Source organism: Perognathus longimembris, chromosome 25 (genome assembly GCF_023159225.1).
Source record: "Perognathus longimembris pacificus isolate PPM17 chromosome 25, ASM2315922v1, whole genome shotgun sequence".
NCBI lineage: Eukaryota > Metazoa > Chordata > Mammalia > Rodentia > Heteromyidae > Perognathus > Perognathus longimembris.
This window is the reverse complement of record NC_063185.1, coordinates 4,544,345-4,561,970: the sequence shown is the minus strand read 5'-3', so window position 1 is coordinate 4,561,970 and position 17,626 is coordinate 4,544,345. Positions and strand designations below refer to the sequence as shown.

The 17,626-nt window shown below is 58.3% G+C and overlaps 3 protein-coding genes across 3 annotated transcripts; 2 read left to right on the top strand and 1 right to left on the bottom strand.

Moving 5' to 3' along the window:
- The first annotated feature begins 5,537 nt into the window (after positions 1-5,537).
- On the top strand, positions 5,538-10,447 carry Mxd3 (MAX dimerization protein 3). The gene is made up of 6 exons (XM_048334109.1): positions 5,538-5,650; positions 5,878-5,983; positions 7,327-7,356; positions 7,479-7,593; positions 9,921-10,104; positions 10,187-10,447. Exons 1-6 carry the CDS (start codon positions 5,581-5,583, stop codon positions 10,300-10,302), a joined length of 621 nt encoding a protein of 206 aa, XP_048190066.1. The 5' UTR covers positions 5,538-5,580; the 3' UTR covers positions 10,303-10,447.
- Positions 10,448-10,675: 228 nt separating this feature from the next.
- On the bottom strand, positions 10,676-14,100 carry Prelid1 (PRELI domain containing 1). The gene is made up of 5 exons (XM_048334108.1): positions 13,857-14,100; positions 12,936-13,161; positions 11,428-11,541; positions 11,257-11,335; positions 10,676-11,133 (listed from the first exon to the last, which is right to left on the bottom strand). The coding sequence occupies exons 1-5, from the start codon at positions 13,946-13,948 to the stop codon at positions 10,988-10,990; spliced, it is 657 nt and encodes a 218-aa protein (XP_048190065.1). The 5' UTR covers positions 13,949-14,100; the 3' UTR covers positions 10,676-10,987.
- A 349-nt stretch (positions 14,101-14,449) lies between these two features.
- Rab24 (RAB24, member RAS oncogene family) lies at positions 14,450-16,146 on the top strand. The gene is made up of 8 exons (XM_048334110.1): positions 14,450-14,623; positions 14,691-14,759; positions 14,909-14,987; positions 15,115-15,182; positions 15,254-15,353; positions 15,531-15,581; positions 15,672-15,734; positions 15,825-16,146. The coding sequence occupies exons 1-8, from the start codon at positions 14,507-14,509 to the stop codon at positions 15,887-15,889; spliced, it is 612 nt and encodes a 203-aa protein (XP_048190067.1). The 5' UTR covers positions 14,450-14,506; the 3' UTR covers positions 15,890-16,146.
- Positions 16,147-17,626: the final 1,480 nt, after the last annotated feature.

Below are 17,626 nucleotides of genomic sequence, written 5' to 3'. Positions count from 1 at the left end.
CTTTGCTTCTTGCCCAGCAGGGCCGGGGATAGGACCTGGCTGGAGGCCTGGCCTGGAGTGGCATCTCAGGAATGGGGTGCCCTGTTTGGTGGGCCGAGGCCCTTCGGGTGGCTGCTGAACACTGGGGGGGGGGTCCCCAGACTGCAGTGGGGTGGCTGCTGGAGACGGAGGTGGTGGTGTGTTGTAAGCAAAGTTGGGAACCCCTGGCCTCCTGTGCCACACTCCCTCCAGCGCCGTGGGTGGGCTGGAAGAGCAGAGCGGTCAGCCCGGAGTGGATTGTTGGCTAAATAAAGTGAAATCGCCAGCCTCAGCGTGTGCCTGTCCTGAGAGGCCTCCTTTCCTTTCTGGCGACTTCAGCTGGTGCCTGCCTCACAGTAGGGGCTGGCAGGCTGGGCGGGGGTCACCCCTGGGCAGACACATACAGAAGAGTATTGCCGTACAGGTCCCCGCTTGGAGAGTCCTCCCACTTCCTGTTCAGCTCCGATCCCAGCCGGGCCCTTCCTGGGGACTGCCCAGTCAGCTCCAGTTGTCATTGTTCGCCGGCTACCCAACCCTCTGGTGCATCTTTCCCCAGGCCAGGCCGATGCTTCTGGAGTGGGTTGCCATCTTCCTCTCCAGCTTTGCTCTCCTCTCGCGCTCTCTGGAGATCTGTCAACCTTTTTGCCCTGTGGATTGAGCGCATCTCATAGCCCTGGGTCAGGTCAGGGCAGGCAGGGCAGGGTGGCCATGCCCAGGTGCACGTGCAGAGTGGAGGCCTGGAGCCTGGGCCAGCCTGGCTTGTGGCTGCTGCACCACCATTGGCCACACTCTCCAGGACCATCAGCTGCAGATTCTAACTTGGCCTCCCCTGAATTGTCCTGTGTGGTACCCGAGAACTAAGAAGCCTGTACCCTTCTCCAGGTGTGGCTTTGTTGTGTGGTTCTAGTGCCACCCAGGTTTGTCCCCCACTGGCAGGGTGGGTGCATTCCCACGTGTGCTCCTCGCACGTGTGTTCCCACACACAGCCTCTCACCCTCCGCTCCTAGGTCAAATGTGTTCTCAGTATTTTCACACCTGTCATACCGTAATTGGGGTTTTGCCACGTGCATAAAGAATTATTTCAAAATCTGGAAGGTGAGTGTGAGCAAGCGTTGTTGTCTGGTGGGCCTCTTCCCCCACCAGTAAGAACATGTCATCCTGTCCAATTGTATTGATTTGCACTTTTAAAACTCCATGAGTGGAATCTGGGTGCTTTCCTCAGCTTTCCAAACTCAATTGCTTTGGATTGCATGTAGCTGGAGGGACATTTGCCTCACTGGCTGTGGTTTGGTGGGCCTCAGTTTCCCCATTCTCCTACTGATGACTTATGTGGTTTCCAGGGTTTTTGTTCCTAGACATCATACCAAATGTTGCTTCTCCCTCCCTCCCTCTGCATTTGTTAGCCTCACACAGCTCAGCCGCAGCCTCAGTGTTGTGGAGTGTCTTCTTGCACACAGGTACTAGAGTGGTTGGCCTGTGTCTGCCTCTGGTTTCGTGGACGGGGCTCTGTGCCCTCCCGAGTGGGCTGTGCCTTCCCCTTCCTGCTGCGGTCCTCTCTGCCCACCTGGTAGCCCCTGGTAGCCGCAGAGTCCAGCGTGTGGTAGTCTGGTGGGTTTAGTGGTGCTCCACCAGGCAGCTCACCCCATGTTCTTCCTCCCTGGCCACTCCTGCCCCCCCCCCCCCCCCGGGCACTGGACTTCAGTAAGGAGTTCCTGAGGCTCCATCTGGTGACCCTGAGCTGTTTGTGCTGAAGGCTAGTGATCTACCACTTGGGCCACAGTGCCATTTCCACCTATTTCTGTTTACATTGTACTGAGGAATCGAACCCAGGGCTTCATGCATGCTAGGCCAGCACTCTACCACTAAGCCACATTCCTAGCTCCTTAGAATTTTTTTTTTTTAATCTCCCTGGGCAGCTATAAGTCTGAAATGAAGTTGGCAGGTCCAGGCTTTATCCTCGCCTCTTCCTAATGTCTGAAGAGTCCTGGGCATCCTGGAGCTCCTTGGCTGTGGGTAGGTCGCTGTGCTTTGATTCCGTGAATCCACAACTGCCTTTATGTCCCCTTCCCTCTGCACTGTCTCCAGATGGCACAGCCCTACATGACCCCCCCCCCCCCCCATGCCTTGTCCCACCCCATAGCCCTGTCCCTAGCTCCAGTCCTGTTCTGGTACTATAGGCTAGAACTTGAGTGTAACAATTGAAACTCAATAGTCATTAAAAAGAAAAAAAAAAAAAACAAAAAACTTAAAGGAGCTGAGTCAGGTGGAAGAGGGGAAAGACCTGTGATTTTGTTCAAAGTAACCTGGGGGAAGATGCATGAATCATTTGTTGTTGGCCATATTGGGGTTTGAACTTAGTGCCTCACATTTGCTAGGCAGGTACTTTACCATCAAGCCACACCCTTAGCCCTTTTTAGAGCTGGTTATTATCCACTTAAGTGTCTTGTTTACTTGCCCGGGCTCAAGCCTGGAGTGTAATCACCTATTTTAGGCTTTCTGCCACAGCTGGGATGACAGGCATGTACCAAACATCAGTACTGCCACACAAAAAAGTGAGGAGATTCAATATTGTGAATGTGTCATTTCTGCACAGTTAACATTCCACCAAGGGGCAGCACCTGGGGCAGCGGTTCTTGTAGTCTCATGAAGACACTGTCCACTCCGGAGACCCAAGACTGTGAAGAAATGGTCAAGGCTGCAAGGGAGACTTTCCTGGAACTCCCTAGCACAGACATCCTAGGATTCCATAGCCTGTTTATGAAGCCCCTCCAGAGTGAGAGTTGGGCTGGCAGAACACAGGAACTACAGTAGCTGAGGGGAGGGAAATTGGAAAGTTGGCGTCCTGTGCCAGAGCCAAGAAGGCGTGGACATCTCCCTAGCTACCAATGTTGATGGCACACACTGTACAGGAGCCGGGTAGATTGCCCAAGCCCAAGCAGGCGGCCATTCTTCTGCCATACAAAAGGCACTGTGTGGAGAGCAGGCCTCAGCTATGGCAGAAGCTTGTGAGCACCACCTGGTGGTGTCCCCTGGGATGATGCCCTGGACGAAGGTAAAGCCATCTGAGAGACAAAGTAATTTTGAGATTGCCACTGATTTAAAGATACAAAATAACCTTGAACTCCAAATACTCCTCCTGTTGAAGGATGATGCTGGAGAAATGCATGGATGACAAGAAGTGCCTGGGTAATAAAATGGAAATGGTTTATTCAGTCAGGAACATGTAGGCCGGAGCGGGGAGAGTCTGAGTTCCCTGGGGCTCCAAAGTGCCCCATGAACACCTCTTACAGACAGTCTTGAGCTGCTTAGTTTATGGATGGAAGTTTTAAGGTTGACAACTTCCTGTTTGGAAGGCCACTGGCCTACCTGTGGTTTGTCCCTACGCTTGTGTCTCCTCTCACAGACAGGGACAGATCTGCCCTCATCGCCAGAAGTGGCAGGATGCCTGAGTGGTTTGCTGCTGCAAGCTGGATGGTGTTCAGAGCCAGGGATGGGTGTCCCGCTTGGTTCACATAAGGTGTCACCTGGGCTCTTGAAGTGAATGGACTTAGGGGGCTGTAGTAATGTAGACGTGGGCAGAGTGTAGGCAAGTATGCTGCCAGGCAGCCATTGTTGTCTGCAGTCCTCCACTAAGGGAGGGCTCGGGAGGCTGTTTGTGTGGCAGTGTTTCTGGGGGAAAGGCCCTGTATGTGTGTGGCTGGCAGGCCATGGGTAGGAATGGCCAGTCACCCTGCCTTGGTCTTAGCTTACCCCTGAGAGGTACAGATGCTCAGAGTGTAGTCAGAGGACCAGAATGGAAGAGATGGCACCAGTTTGGACTGCCAGCTCAAGTTTTTCTGACCAAGCTGGTAAGATCCAGTGATGGGCAGAGGAGTCATCCTCAGGTAATGGGGCTGATGAGCTGGAGCAGACAATAGATGAGGGTCCCATTAACTTTTTCTCCAGGCTAGCCTAAAATCACAGTCCTCCCTTTCTTCCTAGGCATGAGCCACCTTACTAGGCTCACATCTTTACTATTTATCTGTCCATGGTCACCTAGGTTGGTTCAGTATCTTGGCTGTCAAGAATAGGCTCATCTTAGCCAGGAGTGTAGCTCGGTGGTAGAGCACTTGCTGAGCAAGTGCTAATTTCTGTGTGGGAACATTCTCCACCAAGTTTCCCACGAGGTACAAGTGGAGCGTGGGTCAAGCAGAGAAAGTAATAATATAATTGGTACAAGACTATGGGAATGTCTGCGATTGCATTGTAGAACAGACCCGTTGTTTCAGCGCTGTGCTTACCTGGGCCTTGGTCTGGCTTGGGATCACCGTGCCTTTTGGGTCCACACTGGCTGGGTGTGAGGCCTCCACCTTGCGCAGGCCCACCAGCCGCCCCACAGCGCCCCCGCCCCCCTCGGCTGCCTCAGAGGCCCCTGGGCGACACGTGGGGTGGGGGTGGGGCGCCCAGGCTGGAGGCTCATTCTAGAAAGTCCCACAGACTCCACTCGGGCCTTAGAGGTGCTGCAGGGTTTTTTTTTTGGGGGGGTCACTTTTAGGGGGCTGCACAGCTATTAGAGGGCTGCACCATCTTTTAGGGGACTGCGCTGTTTTGGGGGGACTGCATACTTTTGGGAGACTGCGCCTGTTTGGGGGACTGTGGCATTTGCAGGGGGGCTGGGCCGTTTTAAGGGGGCTGCCTACATCGCACCATCCTGCTCGGACCTCCATTGCATCGTGACTCATCCACGGCCGCCAACCCCGGGCACCTGCAGTCCCGAGGGCGCCTCCAGGGTGTGGCCCGGCCGGGGATACATCAGCCGCGCGGACCCCAGCATCGCGGGGGTGGACGGCGACCGTCCCCACTCTGCACCGCGTCAGGTCCCCGGGAGACCGGCGCCGGAGCCCAGGGCCGGGTCCACGGCCCCCCGCGCCTGCGCACTGAGGTCTGCTTCCCCGCTCAATCGTGCCTCCGCTGTCTAGGTTTTCAAATTTGAAACTTGCTTTTCCCGCTCGAACGTGAGGACCGGCAGCGGGGGAGGGCAGAGCCTTGCGCCATCCAATCGCGCGTCGGCGGCTCCCAGGCTCCGCCCCCAAGATGACGACTGCGAGCCCTGGCAGGCAGCCCGCCAATGGGCGAGCGGCACCAGGACACCCCGCCCCCGAGGCGCCCACGTGCAGCGGCGGCGCCGGGGCCTCCACGGGGCCGCCGGGCCCTTATGGCAACGCCCTCCCTCCGGGGCGCGCCCCATCTGCGCGGGGCTGGAACGGAGGCTCGAAGATGACGCGGAACCGGCGGGGTGGCTGAGCGAAGCGGGCATGGGATGCCCCGCCAGCCCGGGAGGGTTCCCCCCGGAGCGGACGCTAGCTCGCGAGGGGCCGGGGCCCGGCGGGCTCGCGGGGGGTGGGCCGCGGCGCCCCGGCGCGCCCGGGGGTGTGGCCACGCGCGGGGCGGGCCCGGGGGCGGGACTCGGGGCGGGGCCTGGCCTCTGTGTTTGTTGCTCCGTGTCAGTTACATTGTAACAAAAGTAGAGTGGCCGCGGCGGGGCCAGCGCTCCCGGCGCTCCCGCCACCAGCTGTCGCCGACATGGAGCCCGTGGCCAGCAGCATCCAGGTTTTGTTGCAGGCGGCCGAGTTCCTGGAACGCCGCGAGAGAGGTGAGGGCGACCCCGGGCCCGACGCTCCGGCCGCCCCCTCGCTGACATGGCCCGGACTGGACTTGACTCTAACTTGAGCGATGCCCGTCGTTTGGGCCGGGCTCCCGGAGGGCGGGCGGGAGGGCGGGCCGGTGGGTCGGGTCCTTCCCTGGTCAAGCCGTGTCAGGGGCATCTGCTGGCCCTGGTCCAGCCCCGGCCTGACCCGGGCCGGGCACTGTCTCTGGCAGAGGCGGAGCACGGCTATGCGTCCCTGTGTCCGCACCGCAGCCCCGGCCCCGTCCACGGGAGGAGGAGGCGGCCGCTGCAAGCTCCCGGCGCGCTGGATGGCGGGCGGTGAGCGGGGCTGGGACCGGGAGGGGGGCGGGGGGCCCAGCTCGCTCCTTCATCGGCAGCCCCCTCTGCTGGCTTCTTCCTTGTCCTTTGCATCTTTCGGGCCAGGCCCCTTGCTCCAGGAGACATCAGTCCACCTCCCAAACATACACCTCTGCTCTTTTTCAAAGACTACTTCCTGCGCGCTTTGGCTGTTCCAGGAAGTGTGAACAAGACAGCTGTGGGTTCCCAGTGTACTCTACACATCAGACCCCTCTCCTCCCTCCACCCCCCAGCTGTCTTGCTCTTCTCTCAACCCTTTGTATATGCTTTTCCCTTCAGGTCGAAGCCCTTCCCCCCACTGCCCTCTGAAACAAACTTGTATTTTATGTTTAGCACTGTTGTCACCTCTGCCCAGAAAGCGTATCTTGCTTGGCTTCCAGGGGAAGCTTCTTCGGAGCCACAATCACTTGGGCAGGTGTCCCACCGTATTTGTTTGTTTTTTCATTTTTGCCAGCCCTGGGCTTGAACTCAGGGCCTGAGCACTGTCCCTGGCTTCTTTTTGCTCAAGGCTAGCACTCTGTCACTTGAGCCACAGCACCACTTCCGGCTTTTTCTATGTATATGGTGCTGAGGAATCGAACCCAGGGCTTCATGTATCCAAGATGAGCACTCTACCACTAGGCCATAGTTCCAGCCCCGTCCCACCGTATTTGCCTCTGGGTTGTGGGGCACGGATTCCTCTTGTCTCTACCTGGGGGCTTTAGTGCTTGAGGCCAGCACAAGATCCCAATTGGGGGCTTCATTGGGGGAAAGGCATCTGCTGTGGATTTGTGTGTATATGCACGCATGTGTGCATGTGGGTGTGCACCAGTACTGAGGCTTGAACTCGGGGCCTGGGCGCTGTCCCTGAGCTTTTCTACTCCAGGCTGGTGCTCTGCCTTTTCAGCCACAGTTTCACTTGCAGCTTTTTGGTGGTTCATTGGAGATAAAGTCTCACAGACTTTCCTGCTCCAGTAGGCTTTGTTTGTTTTTGCTAGTTCTGGGGCTTGAACTCAGGGCCTGAGCACTGTCCCTGGCTTCTTCTTGCTCAAGGCTGGCACTTTACCACTTGAGCCACAGGGCTACTTCTGGCTTTTTCTATATGTGTGGTGCTGAGGAATGGAACTCAGAGCTTCGTGCATGCAAGGCAAGCACTCTACTGCTAGGCCACATTCCCAGCCCCTCCAGTTGGCTTTGAACCATGATTCTCAGCTTCCTGAGTAGCTAGGATGACAGGCATGATCCCCTTGCTTTTGAGGTGCGCTTGGGTGAGGGTATGGGTGATGTGGGCAGCTCTTTCACCTCCTGTTCTTTGGCATTGGCAGGTCTGTGCACAATGAGCTGGAGAAACGCAGGTGAGTCCTGGCTGGGCTCTGACAGCAGCAGGCCCAAACCTCCTCCCTCTCTCCTGCCCCTGTCCTTCCCCCTGGCTGTTGAGGTAGGGCTGGCACTGCCCTCCAGACCCCTTCCCCTGCAGGAGGGCCCAGCTGAAGCGGTGTCTAGAGCAGCTAAAGCAGCAGATGCCTCTGGGGGCTGACTGTGCACGGTTCACCACACTGAGCCTGCTGCGCCGTGCCAGAACGCATATCCAGGTAAGGGGCTCCCTTCTTCCTGACTGCTGGCCAGTTGCGTGGAGGGGTGCAGTCTAGGAGGAAGCCTGGGGAAGGACTGCATAGCCCAACTCTGCAACTTGGGACGTTTCTCTTTGCTTTTAGTTTCCACATCTACTTTGTGGGAAGAAAAACGGTGGCGGGTCTGGAGCTTTAGCACATTCGCCTTGCAGATAGTCCTTGCTGATGTTTTTGTGCCAGGACTGAGGCACTCTCAGAGGCGCTGTCCCTGAGCTCTTTTTCACTTAAGGCTGGCACTCTACCAGTTGAACCACAGTTCCACTTCTGGCTTTTTACTGGTTCACTGGAGACAGTAGTCTGGTGGACATTTTTGTCTCATCTGGCTTTGAACACTGATTCTTAGCCCTGAGCTTTCCAAGCAGCTGGATTACAGGCATGAGCTTATGGCTCTGTTATTGTAGCCATTCTTACTTAGATCTGAGCTGCAAGACCTTGGGCAAGTCACTTGACTCTGTTTCCTCCCATGACAGGAATGGCTGTGATGTCATGTGTCACGGTCTCTTAGATTTAAGGGTTGGTGTCTGCCCTGCCCTGCCTTGCCGTGTCCTGCCCTTCAGAATTTCTGATTCCAGGCTGTGGTGGTGGTTGGAGAGATCAGGACCCAGGAAGGCCAAGCCAGAGCCTGTAGGTCTGGGCCTCCTGGGCCTCACTGCTGCTAGGGTGAAGGCTGCCCCCTGGTGGACAGGCAAGGTTGTGCAGATGGAAAGGCCCAGGAAGCTCCAGGATTGTGTGGGCATTAGAGGTCTTTTTCTCCTTTAACAGTAAGGGAGAACTAAGGGTCCAGGTAGTACAGCCATTGAGGCACATTCAGGCCCTGGCCCCCTAATGTGCATTCTTTCCTCAACAAGTATATGTTGAGCACCTTCCTCTCTGAAGGCTGTGACAGACAGATCTGTGCACCATCCAGCAAATTAATCCTGGCCACAGGGAGGGTCCATGCCATAGCACATTTCCAGCCCCAATTTGATGGAGTCCTTGGGTGCCTGCTTTCTCACAGGGTGCTGGCTGGCCCGAGGGCAGGACTTGGGATCAGGATTTCCCTGAAGTCCTGCCATCTTGGCATGCATTACTCTGGCCTCCTCCCTGACCTGCTCGCTTCCTGTTTGGCCCACACCTGGCTATCTTTCACTTTGCCCTAGAAAGATCTTTACTGTACACAGCTTTGTCTAGGTCTATGTCCGACAGGGCTCCTGACAGGATACAGCTACAGGAGAAGCCTTGATCCTTACCTTATGTGAAAGTCTAGGTCCTCCCCAGCCCAGGCCTGGTCACCAGCCTGCTTTATTTTGGGGGCGGGGGCATCTCCCCCCAACTACCACATAAGAAGCCATGGAGTTCTGACTTGGTGTCCACATCTGTCTAGGTAGCTTTTAGTCCTTGTCCTCTCTGCCCACTACCTACCTCCCCATTATTTGTGCTGATCCTGGGGCTTGAACTCAGGGCCTGGGAGCTCGTGTGTGTGTGTGTGTGTGTGTGTGTGTGTGTGTGTGTGTGTGAGTGTGAGTAGGTCTTGGCACTTGAACTCAGGGCCTGGGCACTTTTTTGCTCAAGGCTAGCACTTTACTATTGGAGCCACAGCTCCACTTCTAGGTATTGGTGGTTCATTGGAGATAAGAGTCTCATGGACTTTCCTGCCCAGGCTGGCTTCGAATTGTGATTTTCAGGTCTTAGCCTCCTGAGTAGCTAGGATGACAGGTGAGCCACTGGTGTCCAGCCCATTCTCCCCTTTTATTGGCTGAGGGTTGTGCATGGCAGAATCCGTGGCTTTCCAGACCCTGAATTTAGGACACAGAGCTCCAGTTAGGAGCACTGGTGAGGGGAGAACCCTTGAGGGGAGGACCGGTAAGAGCATCTCATGACTCCCTAGGGTTCTTAGGCAGACTCAGAACAAAGTAGCTTTAGTCTATAGTTTCCTGGGGCTTTAAAACAGACAGCTGCACTTTAACCTTTGAGCCAGGTGTTGGTGGTCCTGTGACTCTTATCTCCAACTAACGACTCAAAAAAAACTGGAAGTGGTGCTGTGGCTCAAAGTGGTAGAGCACCAGCCTTGAGCACCCAGGCCCCAAGTTCAAGCCCCACAACCGACATTTGACATGAAGACTCAAGCTTTTCTTAAAGAAATGGGGGCTGGGGATGTAGCTCAGTGGTAGAGCACTTGGTCATGGTCCTGCCAACAATGAGTCTTAGGGAGATGGGCCCCACTTGCTAGTCCCTTGACAGGGCCTCCTGGGCCTTGGGGGCGGGGTGCCCAGGCAGCTGGCCCCATGCACTGCCCTGTGGCTCTGCAGAAGCTGGAGGAGCAGGAGCAGCGGGCGCGGCGGCTCAAGGAGCAGCTGCGTAGCCAGCAGCAGAGCCTGCGGCGGCGGCTAGAGCAGCTCCGGGGCCCGGCCGGGGCCGGCGAGTGGGAGCGGCTGCGGGCGGACAGCCTGGACTCCTCAGGCCTCTCCTCTGAGCGCTCAGACTCCGACCAAGGTGAATGCCTGGGGTTGGGGCGGGGGTGGGGGCCCAAGGGCCCCGAGAGCCCTGCCTTCTCACCGGACCCCTCTTTGTGCAGAGGAGCTGGAGGTGGACGTGGAGAGCCTGGTGTTTGGGGGTGAGGCTGAGCTGCTGCGGGGCTTCAGCGCGGGTCAGGAGCACAGCTACTCGCACAGGGCCGGCACCTGGCTATGACACCGCCTGCGGGTGGACGAAGGACTCTTGCAGGGGACGGCTGCTCCCCGGACCCCACTGTGCGCATGGCCCGCACTGCTCCCAGGTACTTTGTGGAGCATGCGCTCCGCTGGAGTCAAGGAGCCTCAAGTTTCTCCATGGATGAGGCCCCAGGCCTCTGCCCTCCCCCCCCCCCCCCCCCCACTGTACAGTATTTCATTAAAAGCCTCTTTCCTAACTTCCCGTCCGTGCCTGGCCTGATGAGAAGAGGAAGTGGTGGCCACTGGTGACCCCCAGCCCTCAGCACCCGGCCGTTCCGCCTCTGTCATGGAGGCCAAGTGTTGATTGCCCGAGATCCCAACCAAAGCTCTCCGACTCCACAGCTGGGGCCGAGTGAATTGAAAGGTATTTATTGAGCGCCTGTGATGTGCTAGCTATTGTTTCAGGTACTTGGGACACATAAGAGAAAAGCAAGGCGCCTGCCCTCGCGGGGCGCACAGTCTAGCCTTCTGTACCCCCTCGGCAAATCACACACACCTGCAGCGGCCCTGGGAGGACATGCAGGCCCGGCGTGGACACGGACACGGCCTGGCGTGTCACAGTGGCCATGCGGGACCCCTGCCCCAGCCCACCACCCAGACAGCACAGAGGACTGAAGTTGATTTTTAATCATGAATTAAGGGGAGGGCGGGGTGTGGCTGGGCGATTAGACAAACTGCTGCGGCTGCTGCTGCTTGCTGGCGGCCTTGTTGGCGAGGTCCTTGGCCTTTTCTGTAGCTGCCAGTGCCGTCTCCTTGGCCTTCTCCTTGGCTTCCTTGGCTGTCTCCACAAATGTTCTGGAAGGGGGCTCACCTGCAGCCGAGGGTAGGAGACTGTCTTCAGGGGATGCCACGAGTCGCCCCGTGTGGGCCCTCCCCTTGGGGAAGGTCACCCCTGGCTGAGAGCACAGGGCCCCCAGCAGCCAGAGCCTCTCACCTTGTAGCTTGGCCAGGATGTACTCAAAGCCTTTCATCGTCTTGGTCACATTGCTTTTGAACCGGGCAAGACCGAACTCCTGGTGGAAGATGGAGGAGGGGAGGAAGGCTTGGGAGATGCCCGCAGGGCCGGCGGGCTGGGGCTCCCACCATACCAGCCTCTGCGGCTCACCTGCACAGCTCTGGAGACACCAAACAAGCTGGAGGAGACCCAGGCTTCCCGGCGGATTTCCGTCCAGCTGTTGTTGTCGGAGTTCACGCAGTAAACACACCGTTCCTCCACCACCTGTGCAGGCCGTTAAACACACCGCCACGCTCACACTCGGGCCTCTACCGCCGAGCCACACCTCCACCAAATGGCACAAAGACAACCCACCTTTGCCATGCCGACCAGCCCAGTGCTCAATCACCCTCCCACATAGACTCCCGAGCAGCTGGTGACCACCATACTAGTCCATAAAAGAAAAACCCATTCCTTCCTGTATCATGTCTCCACAGGGTAAGTAAGTAAGGAAGGCCATCTGAGTACCCCACCCTCTGCCGGCCCTCACAGGACAGGGGCTCTGGAGCTCCGCAGGTCTTCCAGCACAGTCCGGGGATTTCTGCTCTAGGCCTTGCGTCTGAACATGTATGATGCTCCCCCACCCTCTCCTCAGAGTCCAAGCGGATAGCGACAAAGCAGCTTGACACTAACTGCATGCAGATCCTGTCTTGGTGGTTAACGAGCAGAGGTGGCACCCACTCTCGCTGGAACCTCGCAGGACATTCCTGACCCTCACTTCCCTCGTAGCAGAGCTGAATCCTAAGGTTACTGACATGTGTGTGAAAGCTCACGGGGACTCACGTATGAGTTGAGAAGATTCCCAATACGGTGATACTTCAAAGTTTTATTTTTTGGTGCCAGTACTAGGGCTTGGATTCGGGGGCCTGGGTGCTGTCTCTTAGCTTTCTTGCTCAAGGATGGTGTTCTACCACTTGAGACTCAGCTCCACTTCAGGCATTTTGCTACTTAAGAGTATCATGGGCTGGGTGCCAGTGGCTCATGCCTGTCAGCCTAGCTACTCAGTAGGCTGAGATCTGAGGATGGCGGTTCAAAGCCAGCCTGGACTGGAAAGCCCGTGAGATTATCTCCATTTAGCCATCAGAAAACTGGAAGTCGTGCTATGGCTCAAAGTGGTAGAGCACTAGCCTTGAGCTGAAGAGCTCAGGGAGAGCGCCCAGGCCCAGAGTTCAAGGCCCACCACCAACCCCCCCCCCCAAAAAAAAAAGTCTCATGGATTTTCCTGCCTTAGCTGACTTTGAACCTCATTCCTTAGATTCAGCAAGGCAAGAAGTGAATGGTATGTGGGACATCTTTCCTCCAAATCTCTGGAGGCAGAGATCTCACTTGGTGATGATACGACTCCAGCTGGGTTAAATCCAGTCAAGGGCCAGGAGCCTAAGCCCGGCACATCCAAGCAAGGCTGGAAGATCAAGTTGTAATCCACTGCCTCCCTTCCTCCCTCCCCATGGCTCCTGTGGGGTCAACCAGTATGTGGGCCAGATGGTGAAAAGGCCGACCAGGTTGTACTGTAGCGACCACCCCAGCATCGGCCCACAGAAGCTGGGGCTCACAACTCTAGCTTTGTGCTTGAGGAGCACAAGCTGGTTTTGTGTTGGGGGCATTAGTGGGGTCCTCACCATCAGCCGGGCGTGGTTGATGTTCCAGGTGAAGGTGGTCATGGTCTGATTCTGTGGGTCCACAATCGAGTCCTCCAGGATGTATACCGAGTGAGCAACGTTGGCAGGAAACAGTCGCTCCGCCCAGCGGGGCATCCTGTTGGTCTTGGTCAGGAGTCTCCGGGACAGAAGCTTCTGGTCAGGGGTGACCTCCCGGTGTACTATATCTTCCGTCAAGACATGTTTGCTGCAGATGCATAGTAAAGGCGACCCTTGCTCTGAAGCCTGAGGCTCACGGGCGGCCTGTTGGGGTTTCAGGCCAGGGGCCTCTCAGTCTGGCACGTGATCAGTGATGTTTCGGGGCCAAGAGAACCTTGAATCTCTCTGTCCAAGGGGCAAATTCCAACCTGCTCCTCCTCCCTGACTCGGATTCTGAGGATTTCGGCCCCATCATTTGTGGCTCACTAGAGGGCGCCTGGGACAGGCGAGCCGGCCAAGCCTGAGCTCCAACCCAGATCCCTGCCCAATTTGCGGGCCATCGCCTCTCGCTTCCCTATCACCCCGAAAAGACAGAACTGGGTCAGCTTCTGAGTAGATCACCCAGGCCCAGCTCTGGAGATCATCACCCAGCCCCAGCCCCGCTCCAAAGTGGATCACCCGAGTCGAGGCCGATCCCTCCCTAGCTCCAGAGTAGATCACCGCCTCGTCCCAGACACACCCTACTCCGGAAGGAATAGATTGTCGGGGTCCTGATGTGGAATAGATCACCGCCACGATCCAGTCCCCCGCCCCGGACCAACCTCCCGACCCCAGAGTAGATCACCGGATCACCGCCCGACCCCGCCGCGTCCTGAGCACTGAGCCCCCGTCAGGCGCGCTCCTTGGCCGCCTGTCCAGGTCTCCGAGCGCCGGCGGGGAGCGGGCGCCGGCCCGGCCGCGCACCTGTAGGGGTTCGGGTACCGCTGCCAGAAGGCGGCGAACACTTGGTCCCAGGAACTTCGGAGCACGCTCTGGCCCAGGAAATACTTCACCATCGTCCCGGCCTGGGCGGGCTCAGCACCCGCGCAGCATCAGGGGTGCAGAGCCCGGGGGGCGCACGCGGGGGCCGGGCCGTGGCTCGGCGCACGACAGCCAGGCTCGCAGCTCAGTCACCAACGCGCCGCGCCCGTGTGGCCGCCGCCGCCATGAGGGAGTGTCCCGCCGCGCACCACTTCCGGCGCGGCCCGACTCGAGCCGCCACTTCCGGCGCCGCGCCACGTGACCCGAGGACCCCGCCCCTCCCGCCCCCTCCGGCGGGCGTCGCGGTGCTGCGGGTCGGAGCGGCATCGCCGGGGTCCCCGCCACCCCACCTCCCCGGGTTCGGTGGGGAATCGGGGCTGGAGAGGAGCCTCGGCCGGGCCGGCGAGTGGGTGAGAGTCGCGCGGGCGGCTGCACGGCGTCGTCGGCCCCGCGGCTCTGGGCGCCCCAGGCCACGGAACCCGAGCCGACGCGGGCGCCGCCGAGGTGCGGGGCGTTTGGGTCCGGGTCGGGGCTGCGGCTGCGGCGCCGCCTGGGCCGCGGGACCCCGGCGTGCGGGCGGCGGCCCCGGGAGCATGAGCGGGCAGCGCGTGGACGTCAAGGTGGTGATGCTGGGCAAGGAGTACGTGGGCAAGACCAGCCTGGTGGAGCGCTACGTGCACGACCGCTTCCTGGTGGGGCCGTACCAGAACGTGAGTGCCCGCCGCGGGGGGACGGCGCCCGCCGCCGCCGCCGCCCTCACCCCCGCTCCCCTTGCAGACCATCGGCGCCGCCTTCGTGGCCAAAGTGATGTCCGTCGGGGACCGCACGGTGACGCTGGGCATCTGGGTGAGTGCCCAAGGCTGCCGCCCCTGTCTTCGCCACGCTCCGATTTCCTCATCTAGGAAATGCGGGTGTGTGGGGTGGGGGGTGGGCTTCCCTGGAGTTGGAGGACTTAAGTGTGCTATCTAAAGCCCGAGCCGTCCTCTGCTCCGCAGGACACGGCCGGCTCTGAGCGCTACGAGGCCATGAGCAGAATCTACTACCGGGGAGCCAAGGCGGCCATCGTGTGCTACGGTAAGGGGGAGGGGGCGGGGGGCCGAGCGTCTCTCGGCCCGGGCTCCCAGCGGGGACAGGGTGACAGGCTGGCCCAGCCCACGCCGGCTCTCATCTCCGCTCCTGTCTCCTGCATGCCCGGCCCAAGACCTCACGGATAGCAGCAGCTTCGAGAGAGCCAAGTTCTGGGTGAAGGAGCTGCGCAGCCTAGAGGAGGTAATGGCCAGGCGTCGGGGAGGACGGCCCGGGCCTGCGGGGATGACCCTCCAGCACGTCTTCTGCCCCAGGGTTGTCAGATCTACCTGTGCGGCACCAAGAGTGACCTGCTAGAGGAGGACCGGCGGCGCCGGCGGGTGGACTTCCACGATGTCCAGGACTATGCCGAAAGTAGCTGTGCCTCAGCCCCTGGGGCGGGGAGTGGGGGCTCATGGGGGTGGGGGTGGCTACCAGAACCTGCCTACCCTGGCTTGGGGTGGCGGTGTCCCCCGATGGCTTCCCCTGAACTACTGGCATGTGTGCCGACCTGGTTCTCCGGCGGGAAGCCTTAGTCACCTCTCTCCGCAGATATCAAAGCCCAGCTCTTTGAGACATCCAGCAAGACAGGCCAGAGTGTGGGTGAGTGCGTCCTGGGGCCCGGCAGGGCTGGGTTACTGGGAGTTCCCAGGCCTGCTGGCATCAGGCCCTCACTGAGCCTCTTCCTGCCAGACGAGCTCTTCCAGAAAGTGGCAGAGGATTACGTCAGCGTGGCTGACTTCCAGGTGATGACAGGTGCGCGCTTTCCTGCCGAGGCCTCCAGCCCCCCTCAGGACTGCCCTGATCCCACCACAATGGCACTCAACTGTCCCCTCTCTTTGACAGAGGACAAGGGTGTGGATCTGGCCCAGAAGGCAAACCCCTACTTCTACAGCTGTTGCCATCACTGAGTCGCCGAGCACCTGGCCTGGGGGAATGGAGGGAATTCCCCCAGGGGCTGGACGCACAGCCCCTGTCCAGGCTTGGGCAGTTCAGGATCTGAGCTACCCCAGGTCTCCCCAGGAGCAGAGGTGGCACTGCCTGTGCTGGCCCGCGGGATGGATGGCCGTGGGCAGATTTGGATTCCGGGCTTCAGCCCTGGACAGCACCTGTGTCTACTGACTATTTAAGTGGCTTCTGATCTGTAAATAAAATCAGTGCACTGTGACTCACCCTCAGCCCCGTTCCCTGCTGGGCGGCCTGGGTGGCGAATGACATCTGGCTGGCCTCACTTGCTGTATTAAGACAGACCCTTTTCTTTGGAAATCAAGTCCCTTGTCCACACACAGGGCTGTTACTGAGAGGTTACACCTTCCTTCCTCATCTCCCTTTTGAACCCGGTTTGGGATTAAACTCAGGTCTTTCCTTACGTATGCTCTACCAGCATTTCCAGCTACTTTTAAGTCTGTGTGAAGATAGGGTGAGAGCCCTCGGCGGGGGCTGTGCCAGCCTCATTCCTTCCAGGTGCTTAGAGGTAGGGGGCAGACTCCTATGGAGATGGTAAGGCCAGCCACTTGGCATCAAGACATGGTGGTCTGTCATGTCAGTCCAGGTACAGATCTGGCACTCAGGGCAAACCCTGAGCATCCCAGAGGCCCTGGGAAACGCAGTGGTCTGATGGGTCCACAAGCAGGTGCACTGCAGATTCTATTTCAGGCTGGAGGGGCTCAAAGCTGATTTAAAAAAAACAAAATCAAGCCCAGCAGCTTCCAAGTTAGAAAACGGACCTAGCCCTCAGCTTGAGCTTCTCGTTCTAAAGCCTTGCTCAGAATTATGGATATCCTAGGTGAAAAGTCCAGTATGAAAATGCTTTCTTGACGTGTTAAGGACGAGAGCAAAAATGGAGTCAAATGCTCAAGATAGATGGACACACACACACCCCGCCCCCACGTTGGGCCTTCCTCAAGGGCCAGACACCTCTGAGGGCTTGGACAGTAACTGTACACGAGGCTGAGGCTTCCAGGCCTCAGAAGGAAATGCATTATAGCCCTTTCCAGTGCAGTGTGGCCAAATGAGTGTGTGGCGGACCCAGGCGAAAGCTTGGCAGGGTTAATAGAAGACAGCATGGCCAAACTCACACAGCACTGTGGCGCCCGCCTGCCTAGCCATCCCAGCACTTGAAAAGCAAGGCAGGCAGCACATTATGAATTGAAGAGTGGCATGGGTTCCACGGAAGTTCAAGGCTGGCCTGGACTATGTACCTTGTTATTATAGTGCTTTGGTTTCACTTCTTCAAGAACCAAATTCCTCACAAGGCCTTCATTCCCAACCAAACGAGGGTTTCTGCAGAGGGGCTGGAGACCCACCCCTCGTGGGTTGAGGACCTTGTCGCCCAGTGAGACGCCTGTGCCAGGGCAACTGCCAAGAGTGTTCCTGCTCCAGCCAAAGCAGTCCTCCAGCCCGCTGGGCCCACCACCCGCACCCACAAAACACAGGGCAAGGGCCAGAAGAGTAAAGTTAAACTTTACTTTACAGTATTTTTTCTATATACAAAGAATTACAGTACATGTTTATGGGGACTCCTAGCACAAGGCTCCCCTCTTTTCCACTAGGAGTTCCATATCCAGCTGACAATCTGCGAGGACAGGGGTGGAAAATAGTGATGGATCTTGGTTGGGCCTTCCCCCTGCCCCCCTTTCTTAAAAATA

Coding starts and splice junctions, on each gene's coding strand:
- Mxd3 (XM_048334109.1), top strand. CDS start 5,581: ATGGAGCCCGTGGCCAGCAGCATCCAGGTTTTGTTGCAGGCGGCCGAG. Junction 5,984..7,326: donor GGCGCGCTGGATGGCGGGCG/GTGAGCGGGGCT, acceptor TGGCATTGGCAG/GTCTGTGCACAATGAGCTGG. Junction 7,594..9,920: donor GTGCCAGAACGCATATCCAG/GTAAGGGGCTCC, acceptor GTGGCTCTGCAG/AAGCTGGAGGAGCAGGAGCA.
- Prelid1 (XM_048334108.1), bottom strand. CDS start 13,948: ATGGTGAAGTATTTCCTGGGCCAGAGCGTGCTCCGAAGTTCCTGGGAC. Junction 11,542..12,935: donor TCAACCACGCCCGGCTGATG/GTGAGGACCCCA, acceptor CGGCCTGCACAG/GTGGTGGAGGAACGGTGTGT. Junction 11,134..11,256: donor CATCCTGGCCAAGCTACAAG/GTGAGAGGCTCT, acceptor CCTCGGCTGCAG/GTGAGCCCCCTTCCAGAACA.
- Rab24 (XM_048334110.1), top strand. CDS start 14,507: ATGAGCGGGCAGCGCGTGGACGTCAAGGTGGTGATGCTGGGCAAGGAG. Junction 14,988..15,114: donor GGCGGCCATCGTGTGCTACG/GTAAGGGGGAGG, acceptor GCCCGGCCCAAG/ACCTCACGGATAGCAGCAGC. Junction 15,183..15,253: donor AGCTGCGCAGCCTAGAGGAG/GTAATGGCCAGG, acceptor CTTCTGCCCCAG/GGTTGTCAGATCTACCTGTG.